Genomic DNA, 11,827 nt, shown 5'->3' with positions numbered 1-11,827 from the left:
CAGCGTCGCCGTCGCCGAACGGCGGTGATGGGGAGTGCATAGCGGCCGCCCTCAGATCCGCCGGTTCGGAGCGGATCGAGGGGGCGTATTCTTGACTCATCTCGACGCGTACGGACGCGGAGGAAAAAGAAAGTCTTCTCGGAAAGATCTCGGGGTCTTCTAGGTCGGGAGACCACTGTAGCATAAACACCCCCAACGGCGGAGGGGTGTTGCTAACAGTCCGACGGGGACCCTTGATCGGCGGAAGACGGGGGACTCCTCCTGCTCACGGCACCGGGCACGGGCCCGGTAGCAGTGTGGTAGAGCGGGTCAGGGTAGGTCGCGCGCACGCACGAGCGGATCGACGCCTCAACGCCCCGGAGCAGCGCTGGGTGACGTACCAGCGCTGACGGGCGGAGGCGGATCCCGGCTCGCTCGCGTGTCGCGCAACCCGACCCGTGCCGGTCCCTAACTAAAAAGGCGTGCGAAGGTGTCGCCTAATTAGGGTAAGCTGGAGGGTTTCGCTGCGGTTGTGGATCGTGACCAAGCTACCTTGGTCCTCTCCCCGCCGGCGCCCTTCCTCCTATTTAATATACAAATCGAAGTTATCATACTATAGTACATTATCGTGCTACTGTACCAGTGCGGGTCGTCCCGCACTGTAATACTGTCAGCCATCGGGCTGACAGCACACGTGTCGTACACGTGTGCTGGCGCACGCGCTGTAAGATATGCGCGCGCGCCCGCTGTAAGGTTCGTACCTTACAGCGCGATCTAGATCTAATTGCAAATCTAATGTATACAGTAGTCGTCGGCAATTTTGCCACACTACCGCGATTGCGATCGCGCTGGTGAGGGTGTTTTTAGCCATCGGGCAACACGTCGGTAGTAGCGTTGCTACACAGTTACGATCCCGTCGGGTAGTGCTGAACAAGCCCCCGTCGAAGACCTTGAATTATACCGAAGGTGCTGAAGACGCTCGCCGAGCATTGGCCTTACAACCCAGCGAACCGCGGTTACATCCTCGTAGACAAGCCCAACATCCCGCACTCGTCGAGCACTCAAGTCTTCACAAGTCTCTACCACCATTATCTTCCCGGGCCGGGCATCTTTCCTTACCCCCCCGTCAGAGTTGAGCTACCGTGGGCCGCAAGCCCACACAAGGGGAAAGGGAGTCTCGAACGCTCCGTAGCGCGTGCCATCGGCAGTGGTTGTTGCTGTCGTTGTTTTCTTCTTTTTGTTTGACCGTCGGACTGTGTTCGCGGCCCGCCAGGCACATTGCACTACATCGACTGCAGTTTGGGAGTTAGTTGTTGCTCTTCCCAAAGTCCGTTTGTGTTGAGGGCAAGACCACACATAATCATCGCCTTATGGGCGTATGTTATCCCATTCTCGTCCCGCTGTCTGTTAACCCTATCCGTAGCTTTCTTTGCTAGCGACAAGAAATATCGTTTTCCAGGATTCTTAATCCTTCCAGATGAATCGGACCATTGGTTCTTCATAATTTGGTCCATCTTATACTCCCCCCACATCGTCTTCCCCTCAACCTTGATTTTCTGGATAATAAAAGAGTCACACGGCTGCAAAAGATGGGTCGTGTTAGGAGGAAAATACAGCAATTCCGTGTTGATCTCACGGAGCGCTTTCTTTTGCTCTTCAGTCTGATTGTGTCCACTGCAATTATCCAAAAAGAGCATACGCTTTCTTCCGTTTGGAAGACTCCACATAACCCTCCGCTCCCGAAGCCATTGAGGTAGCACGGTTGTATCAATCCAGCCTTTGGGCCCAGTGCGACAGGCTACGCCTGGACTATTATCAAGTATACCCCTTATGGGATAGTTGCGATCTTTGTTTTCGAAAACCATGAACGGCGGCTCTATTTTGGCGTCCCGACCTCCACTTAGCCGTACAAGCATAGTCATCCCCTCGCCCCCAGAAACTACGTCGGCGTACTTGACCTCCTCATCGCCTGTAAATCCGAGCGTGGTTCCGCTATCTATGTCGATCACGAAATGCGTTTCGTCGGCATTTTCGACATCATTTTCGTCTATCTGCCTGTTTCTGGATAGTCGAGCAAGATAACCCAAGTGGTAAGCAACTTCTGTCTCAAGCTGGAGTTCCTTGGCTGGTGATAGCTTTTTTCCCCACATTGAGACCGGCAGTGAATTCGAAATTTGTCACCAAACTGTTGCACAAATCGAGGTTTAACCAACTCAATGATAGACTTGCCACTTAAGGGATCTGTCATATTTGCTGAATACTCGTGTGTATCGGAGTTCTGCAAACCGTACCGGCATAAAGAACCAAGATTTTGATAATTGAACTTGACTCCGAGTTTCCTGAGCCGATCAAACTCTGAGCACCAGTCGCGATAGATTGCAACCTTCCAAGCCGGGAGTTTACGACCACGACCAACTACAGCCTTGATTCAAATACGTTTCAGACCTGATGAGGTGTTGTGGCAGATAACACGGGATTGACGTGATGATCGGCTGGAGTCGGGGCTGTCCATCTCAATATATTTGGTTTTGTCTTTCCAGATACGCGAATCCTTGTGTAGATTGGCATTGCTGTTGCCGCGAAAGAGATCTGGAAACGGCTTGACTGCACGACTTGAAATGTTCCTGGCACAAAGCGGTGGCAAACGTGCTGCTTGCACCATCCACTTGCAGATCCTGATGCGCTTTGATACGCTCAGCACGTGATGCAATGCTCTCTTTCCGCTATGTGAGCGAGACAGTACTTCTGCTGGTTCTGCGCTAGCGGGAGGCGCAGAACCGGGAGCAACTGTAGCAGTTGGGACGTTATTCAAGTCAGGTTGTGCGGTTTGTCGTGCAGCACGGAGCGCTGATCCCCTTTCAAATGCTGCCAAGATTGGAGATCCTCGGACGGGCATGGTAATGTTGCCGATACTGGGAGGGACGAGGATGTGCGAGTGAGAAGGGTTGTGGTCTCTCTTGGGAGGTGAGTCGTTGGAAGGGGAAACTTACTGTAGGTACGCATGCGCCGACTGCTAAGGGGATCGATCGAATGCCGCTGAAGAGGCCATCGCCGACCGCATCAGTCACACACACTATTGGATGTGCACACATGAATTACTGTGCGGGACTCTAATTATATTTCCGTCCGCGTGGAGTGTACAAGAAATAGTGTCACACACACTATTGCGGTAGTGACACTAATATTATGGGGAGACTAAATGAGGTAACTGGGTGTACTGTCAATGTTGCGGTGTTCTTTTTCTCCAGTGCTGTACCCTTGGTACTGTATACCATGGACACTGTACGGATTTGGCCACACCAAACGCATACACGTATTCAAAATTGTGGTTGCCTCAAATCTCTCAGAACGATGCATGTCTTGTAGAGCAACTTGGAATATAACTATTGGCTGTGTCTATACCAAGGCAGCAAATACCCGATGTCCATTGGATGAACATAGACATTCGCCGACGGCGCGGCGGTTCGGTCCTTGCTGGGCTTAGCACAGGCCTTCAAAGGATCTAACATACTGTATGATACTGTACTGTAGAACGGTACAGCGCGCAGTATCCGCTTCCGTCAACACCCCATGCATAACTTTCCCGTCAAGCAAGCCGGCCACCTTGCGCATTGGAACTTCTCTCCATACGTTTGGTAGAGGCAGGCAACACGTTTCGCGTTCCGCCCAAAGGTTCAACGATGCAAGCTCCACAACAAAAATTTCAAGGAACACGGGGCTGGTGATTTTGCGAAGCCTACATTCCCCTTCTCATTAGCGCCCGCAAAGCACGCTGACAAATCGAAAAGTGCACACGCGTCATGGGCCGCGCAGATCTTTCCCGCTATCGCACTGCATCTCCCTCTGAAGCCCGTCCGATTCCTTTTCCTCCCACTGTCGCCTGGGTACTACCCGAGCTACGAGAGAACCCCGCCAGTGCAATTGCTCAGGCCATACTCAGCGTAGATAATGCATCAACGCAGAGGGAGCAGGTGCATGCTGTGAAGATTTTGGGAATTTCGCTTCGGGATGCCCATATTGAGGGTGCCCAAAAGAATCTTGCGCGATTCAAATGCTCCTGTACGAATCCCGCTTCTGAAGTCCGACCTATATGTCACCTCGCTGTTCCGGTCTTAAACACTTTGCTTTTCGAGACGCCAGCAGCGACTGGAGGTCTCCTATCAGGAGCCCTACGGTCTGTACTTCTCTGTAGGCAGGCAGGTATAAACGGTTTTGATAGCCCGGTACAGAAGTTCCTGGCGCGAGTTGCTGGATGGGCCAACAAAGCCGAAGATGAGCAGGATAACAATAGCCCTCAATTCTTAGAGAAGAATATCTTTTTGGAAGCAGCAGCGGATGTATCTGCTCTTTCCGTTGTCCTAGCGGAACAAAAATCACGCAAATGGATTCTTGACAACAGCGAGTGTATACTTGGTGTGCTCAACTTGATATGTTCCATCAATGAGCTTTACTACATTACCGCAAGTTCTGACCGCTCGAAAGCCACACGACTTCTAACTCCCTCGACTTCGAGCTCTTTTTCTGCACGGATCTCCACGCAGGTAGACCGGGTACTGGTGGAAGCGTCATGTGATTCTGCGATGAAGGCTGCACAGGATATCATCAACTTCCTGTTTACTTCAGAGCTCAACGGGGACAATCTCCATTTTGTTGACATCAAGAAAGCTGTGGAAAGAACCACGCTGGCTTGCGAAAGGGTTCTTACATTGCCCAATGCTCCCCGAAGCTCCCTCATGGCGTGTGCCGTTGCTCACGTCTCTGGATTGCTATTTCAAACTGCTCGAGGCGAGAGTGCAAACTGTGCGGCAAATGTTCTGCACATGCATATTTTGGATCGTTTAGAAGTATTCCCTCCGTTTGCCAGGTTGTCTCTGCTTCGGAGTGTGATGGAGGCACCTGCAGCGAACTATACTCATCCGATACTGCTCATTCCGCCAAAAGGGGCAAAAGGGCCAAGGGCGCCCGACAAATCCGTGTTCGAATCCCTGGTATCCTTGACATCAGCCAACGCTGACGTGCATTTGAGATACTTGAGTATGGATTCCCTAATTGCATGCCTGCGGCGACTTTCACCCAACGAACTGAGTGCGCATTGCCGAGATCTAGTCTTGAGTCTCATTTATGAACGATGGCAAGAACCGTTCCCTGGAGTCTCGTCCCAAATACGACAAGCAATGGAAGCTCTTGTAAATGTAGACGGAGGTGGAGATGAGGCAAGAGAGTTTTGGTTGAACATGGCGAAGTCTCTAATGAAAGGCAACTGGGATTCCAAGGGCATTTATGCTCCGCTGAGCGTCTTAGTGAATCGCCTTGGTGCTTCGACGTTGTTAGATGTCGAACCAAATTGCCAAAGTCTAGCCATTCGGGCGGCCGGAAACGATTCGAGACTAGCAAAAGCTGCTTCGGATTGGATAAGTACGTTTTGGGCAAAGTTTTGGCTTGAGTGCAACCCTTCGAAGTCGCGCTTCTATAAGATTGTGAACAAGGATCTAGTGCAGTGTCTTGTTGATGATCGCATGGATGGGTTGCGAGAAAGGACAGCAGAGTACATGTTACCATCGTATCTACAAGCGATTGGACAGAAGAACATCAAGGGCGGTTCTCTTGCACTCTTGACGTACTTGGACACTACAACCGAACGCGGCAGTGCCTCAAGAATTCGAGGAACCATTAATGTACTGTCTGCGGCCCGTCACCGCGGTGTATTCATGGGTTCTTTCTCTGACCCTGCTCTTCGCAATCTACTTGTTGATGCCCTCTCAAGTGGATTAGAAGATGTAAGGGCATCAGCGCTTGATCTGGTTGTGATTTGTAGTGTCCCTACCGCGCCTATAGCGAAAGAAGAGATAGATATGGTTCGTTCCCACATTCCGGATGCACTGATGCCTGGATGCTCTCCTTCTAGTCGCTCCCGCTTTCGTCACAGCATGCGTCGGTTTTTGGAACGAATGGCAGCTTGTTGGCATGCCGCCCGAGACGGCTCTGGCGGGTGGTGGATGCGGCAACGAAAACACAAGTATGGTGGTAAAAGAACCCCGGAATTCGAAAAAACGAGAAACGAAGTGTTGAACAGGATAGTTACATTTGAGCGGGACTGTATACGACTGTTGCTTTCTTCAGCGTACCCAGGTGCCCCGTATGCGAGAATGACAAACAGCTTGGAGGTTTTGCTACTCGTTTGCAGAAACCACGGAGACAGAGACTTCAACAACCGAGTGGGAAGCCATGCAAGTGGTATTATATGCGGTCTGCTTGCATGTTTAATTGACCCCTGGGAACGCCCGAGACGTTCTGCCCTTCAAATTCTTAGTTCACAGGCAGGCCCAGTTTCTCGATTTGAATCAATCGGAGAAGCGGAAATTCTTCAAGAATTTGCGTTTAACGGTTTGATGTCACCCCGTCAAAAGGAGATAGATGCGAGTGCCTCCGTTTTCAGGTTCGTTTTTCGAAGGTTTGTCCTAGAGCAGCAACACACCTGCAAAGATCAATCGACATCTATAGATGTACAGAAAAGTTTACTCTTCCACGGCGAACCCAGTATAGGATTGAGTGCCGGGTCACTTGCGCGCATGTACCCTCCTCTGGCGTATGCCTGCTCTGTCCTGAATTCCCTAGAAGCTCAAGTCGCGCTCGCTGAGCAAGACTTTCAGGGCAGCTGCGAACGCGGCTTGTTCCACGGCTCATACTTGCTCTTGAGATACATTATTCAGGATTTGACTTGGAAAGATCTATGCTCGCCGAAACTCATGAGCCAAGCTTGCGAATTCGTTGAACAATTCCTCAGCATGGCCTGGCGATGCACCCGGATTGGCATGCGGGGAGTGTCTTTTGATTCTTTGAATTGCTCGCATGGTACTGGTGAAGATTTTGACTATGCCGAGTCTTCTAGTGACGTGAACGACGATGATGATATCCTTGTACATGAAAGTATTCAACTTGCGAGCACATCATGTTTTCTCACCATGAAAGAGATCTGTATTTGTGTCGGACTCTTGTGTCATGAAGTACCGTTCTCTGTGAGTGGTGCGCCAGAAGATAGAGACGGTGGAATTCTGACCATGAAGGAGATTTCTTGTATCATTGATTTGTTTCAGTTCGTATTTACAAATACAAGGCATTGGGGCGTAATTGACGGAGCATCGGAAGGGCTGCAGTTGCTATGCGAGGGATTATTGCAAACGCCCAGCTCTGACTTGCGATTCCTGCCCTCAAAGCTGATACGGGGATGTTTGCAAAGTGTTTTAACCGGGGAACTGTACGTCCTTCGCCGAAGCGCAGGAATACCAGCCATGTTTGCCGCAATTCTGAATGCCGAGGCATCTAAGCACACGCAATCTCACGACACTCCATTGCTACATGAGACAGCGACAGTTCTGCTACAGCACTTGCAAAACTCACACATGTACGTGCAAGAGGATGCATTACAAAAGAATCGCACCGAGCAAGAAAATTCTGTCGCTCATGCGTTGAACCTCCTACGCTCTATGTTTCTCAATGGAAACATCGCCAGCAGTATCCTGAGGTATTTGGAACCAGCAGCAATGGTCTGTATCAAGGCTTTCTGTTCCGCTTCTTGGCTTATCCGGAACTCGACGCTGATGTTATTCTCAGCTCTCGTGCGTCGCGGAATCGGTGTGTGCGTTGAGAGGAGGTCTTCAACAAATCTGTCTTCCTTTGAAGTAGCCGATAGAACAAGTGCAGTTTTAGATGGCGATCGTCGACTGCGAGGTGTGACTGCGTTTCAGTTCTTTTCACGGCATCCGAACTTGCATCCTTTCCTGCTACAGCAATTAGAAACTGCAGTTGAACTGTTCGAATATGAGGGAGACACCGATCATCCCAGTCTCTTTCCTACGCTATACTTGTTGTCCTCATTATCTCCGTCTACGGTAGAAGATCCAACAAGTGCGCTATCGATGGTCTCATTCCGTGCAACACTGCGCAAGTGTCTCCACTGGCGTTCGAATTATGTTCGACGAGTAGCAGCAGCGGCATGCGTGCCCTTAATAGAAGACTCCGCGCAGGTCTCAAAAGTAGTCGAAGACCATATGCTGACAGGAATTCCAACCAAAGCTCAAAGAACAGAGGCGATGCCACGTGCGACTGCTACAAAATCGGCATCAATGGAAAATGGAAGGTTCGGAGCAAAGATTAAGTTAGGAAAGACCCGAATTAGTCAAAATCATTTACACGGTGAGCTCCTTGCCCTCGCAGCGATCTTAAGGGGTATGAGGCAAAGTATGAGCCGTTTCGACAAGTGCAGCACATTGACAGTCTTAGCCAAGTGTCTTCCTGACCGCGTTTGGATTGCCGTTAATCCGGAGCTGAACCCGTGCAGCGTGACCAGATCATGCATGATTGTCGTTCTCATGAGAAGCTTTGAAATTGCTCAAGATATTAGGAGGCTGGACACCAAATCCGAAATCGCCAACGTTGATGCGGATGACGTAATCTCCCTGTGCAGAGAAGTGGCTTTGAAAATCAATTCTTGTGGTGAGGAGACATACGGCCTTGGCATGGAGGTTGGGTTTTCCAGTTTATTGAGCAGTTCTGCCAAACTTCTCGCGTTCATATCGGTGTCTCTCTATGATGCAGGGACCTCGACTCTACATGGAGCACTGCACGATCTTCTAAACTTGATTATGTCATCAAGACCAGAGAAAGTGTTAGTAGGAATGCGTGGTGTTGCTGATTTGCTTAGACGGAAGAGAGGAATTGTAACAGATGCGTGCGCAATTAATGACAACGAGCAGGACACCCTTCAACGTTTAGGAAAGGTTTGGAGGAAAGCGTACTCTGTTGCAAATGCATGCGACGATCAAGATCAGGAACTCCTCTTAGAGTCTTTGCGCGTGCAAGAAGCAATTCTGTTAATGCTTCACACAAGAGATGCGCCTTTGAATTGGGTAGTCGCGGGTGTAACTAGTGGCGATCTGGCGTCAATGCTCCGAATTGCGCAAACGCATCCGTGCGTTGACATCAGGGAACAGGCAACTAAGTTGTGTGGTCAGTTGGTTGCTCTTGCAGTTCCCGAGCAGCACGTGGGTATGGAATGGATATCCTTGATTGAAGACTATGGATCAAGTCAACAAGCCCCTACGACTCGAATAGCTGCTGGCAGTAGTTTCGAGAAAAGCGGCTTTGGACATCTAGGGCAAGGGCCGAGGCCAGCATTACACCAAGAACTAACTGTTCGCGGGTTTCTGCTACTCGCAAAGCTACTAGATGATGATGATGCAGAGGTTCGTGGGCACACTATGAGGATTGTGCACCATTGCAGGAGACCTACGGGAGAACAGAATACCTTTCCAAGTAGTATCTTGTCCTCTCTCACATGGATATATGACAACTTGAGCGAAAACTTTTCCCAGAGCCCCTCGCTTTTCCAGCACCTAGAAGATCAGATGAAAACATCAAACGAATTGCAAAAACCCGGACGTGATAGGCTGCTTGAAGTAGTCCAATTGATGCTGGGGCAGAAAGTGTCTAACCTAAGTGTGGCAAGGTCTACACAGCCTCCAGGTCGTAGATCTTCCCGAAGTGGTCACAGGAGTCAGCGTCTCTTCATCGTGGAAAACGATTCTTCCGATGCCGAGGCACTTCTTCACCTGCAGTTGGTTGCGTGGTGTTATCGGAAAATCATCTTGCGCCAGGTCACTAATACCACCGTGTTGTGTGCTAAAGTCTCTAAAATGGTGTCTGACCTCGTCACCGATCTATGCTCTGAGTTGAAGGAAGCTACTATGCCCAGAGAACTTGGCACTATCAATGGTGCGGTTTTCACCGCACAAGGTTTTCAAAGATGCTACAAGAGCGCCTTGCGATTGTTCCTCGGGATGACGTGTCTCAAGTCTGACAGTAGTAGCTGTGCAAGTGAAAGACTGATATTGGAAACAATGCTTGCAGAACGCCTGTCTGACATCCTGGTAAGGGTAGGAGCCAGCCTCCATTTCACTATTGTGAATGTCATCTCAGGGCTTCAAGACCTGCTCAGTGATGAGCCAAAGGAGAGAGAAGAGGCATGCCTGGGCAGAATTCTGTTTCTTCTTCAGGTATGATCATCCTCTTATACTAGCCCAGGTCTAGCTAGGTCTACAGCGATGCGACTGACGGCAGTAATCTGGCTTTCTACTTTGAAAAATGTAGCATCAAGCAAAAATTTCGATGACATTCAGCTCAACTGGATCCTCAGACAAGATCGATATAAGTCCGGACGATGCACAGTTGTTTGAAGAAGAAACCGCAACGAAATTTGTTTGCAGTTTAAAGTGTAGTTCGAGTCTTTCGCCGCGGCTGCTCCTTAGAACGGCGCCTTGAACGCTGTACCGCAAAACGACTAAGCCTTTTGGGACTGGCATATCACAGATGGCAGAAACTCGCGAGAGTTCGATGGATCACAGATGCGATGGAATTGAGACTTGTGTTAAAGTTCTCTCACAAAGGCTCCATACTGAGAGTGGCAAGGCTCGCAAAGGGCATGGTTTTTTCGGTCGCAAGAAGACAAAACTTATCATGCATCGTCTACGGTGTTCCACCGGGAGAGCAAGTACGCAAGGCATATGTTTTGATAGGAAAAATGTCGGTTGGGGAGTCCATCTGTTTTGATTCCCTAATAATCTCCAAATCTGCCTTCTGGAAGAGATGCTTGAGGTGCTCATCGCTGCGCATAATACTGGAGTCATCTTTATCAACTAAGAATCCTCGTCGGATGACACTTTCTTTTATGCAGATTACACCTTTTGAGGTGAGTGTCTTGCCACACTCGATCAAGAACGAGATGAAATCACGGTCGGTGAGATAAAGGATGCACCACTGAATCCAAATGAGATCATAGTGGCACAGCAAGGCTCTAGTGGGTGAGCAGTCGTCCAGGACGGCACCGTCCGCTCGAAAATGCTGCATTCCACAGGCAATTCTTTTGTCGACAGTTGACCCAACACGCGTGTTACCCAGAAAGACTGTGCTTTGGATGAGGTAGTGGTGGTTCTGTTCCAACATATCAACAGACAATGGAAGCAAGAGATGCTTGGTGACGCGACCAATTCTGGCACCTACATCTAAAGCGCGATTCCTTGCTCCAGTGCGGTTGCGGTTGTTGAGATGAGTGATGAACCTGCGGCTACCAGAAACGTCGCAGGCGCCGAGTTCGCCAAGTCCACCCAACATGCCGTCAATGGTGGCCTCCTGGGTTTACCAGTGGCGTGCGCTCTTGACCTACTACGGTTCATCACAGGGACGCCTTGCGCGAGGACGTTTTCCTGGTGAAGCGGGTGTGGCATCCGAGAGTTCTACTTTCCATAAATCAGCTATAGAGAGGTACCTGTCACCATTTGTGGAACCGCCAACACAATCAAATGAACTGAGGTCGTAGCGGGTCATTCGGAGGACGCGTTGATGTAAAGGAAACGGGGTGGCGTCAATGGGACGCAATAGAGCAGCAAGATTAGTTGTGTGAGGAGAACGCGAGAAATGAAGAGGGTACCATCTGCTACTGGCAACAAATTGAAAATGTACACGTGTCCTAAATCCCGTATACTGGGTTGCTGAGTGGGCCAGAGGTATGTTAACCGGAACAGAGGTCGAGTCCTTGACACACGCACAACCCACCCCGCTCCCCTGCGCCCCACCCCCATCTACAAAACTCTTCATCTCTGTAGGTTGACGCCCCCGAGAGTCACAGCGAGAGCAACAAAAATCTCTTCCCCCTCGCTCATCTCATTGCATCCACACCCGTTCCACCCCCTGGCACCCTCCTCTCCCTCTCCCTCTCCCCTTCTCCCTTGCCCCCTCGCTCTATCGCTCCTCCCTCCTCTCCACTCCCGCCCGCCCGCGCCCCCCCTCAGCCTGC

General features: G+C 50.3%; 2 protein-coding genes; both read left to right on the top strand.

Moving 5' to 3' along the window:
• Nucleotides 1-3,779: 3,779 nt before the first annotated feature.
• Nucleotides 3,780-10,037, top strand: CHC_T00004126001 (hypothetical protein). The gene has a single exon (XM_005715443.1). The coding sequence runs from the start codon at nt 3,780-3,782 to the stop codon at nt 10,035-10,037; it is 6,258 nt and encodes a 2,085-aa protein (XP_005715500.1).
• Nucleotides 10,038-10,344: 307 nt separating this feature from the next.
• CHC_T00004125001 (hypothetical protein) lies at nt 10,345-11,481 on the top strand. XM_005715442.1 is given in 2 exon segments: nt 10,345-10,584; nt 10,585-11,481. The coding sequence occupies 1 exon segment, from the start codon at nt 10,345-10,347 to the stop codon at nt 10,582-10,584; it is 240 nt and encodes a 79-aa protein (XP_005715499.1). The 3' UTR covers nt 10,585-11,481.
• The last annotated feature ends 346 nt before the right edge of the window (nt 11,482-11,827 follow it).

The sequence above is a fragment of the Chondrus crispus genome, genomic scaffold (assembly GCF_000350225.1).
Source record: "Chondrus crispus Stackhouse genomic scaffold, scaffold_214, whole genome shotgun sequence".
Taxonomy (NCBI): domain Eukaryota; phylum Rhodophyta; class Florideophyceae; order Gigartinales; family Gigartinaceae; genus Chondrus; species Chondrus crispus.
Note: the sequence above shows the minus strand (reverse complement) of the source record. Positions and strands in the feature narration are given on the sequence as shown.

Excerpts from the sequence above, each read along its gene's own strand:
- CHC_T00004126001 (XM_005715443.1), top strand. The coding sequence starts at position 3,780 with ATGGGCCGCGCAGATCTTTCCCGCTATCGCACTGCATCTCCCTCTGAA.
- CHC_T00004125001 (XM_005715442.1), top strand. The coding sequence starts at position 10,345 with ATGGCAGAAACTCGCGAGAGTTCGATGGATCACAGATGCGATGGAATT.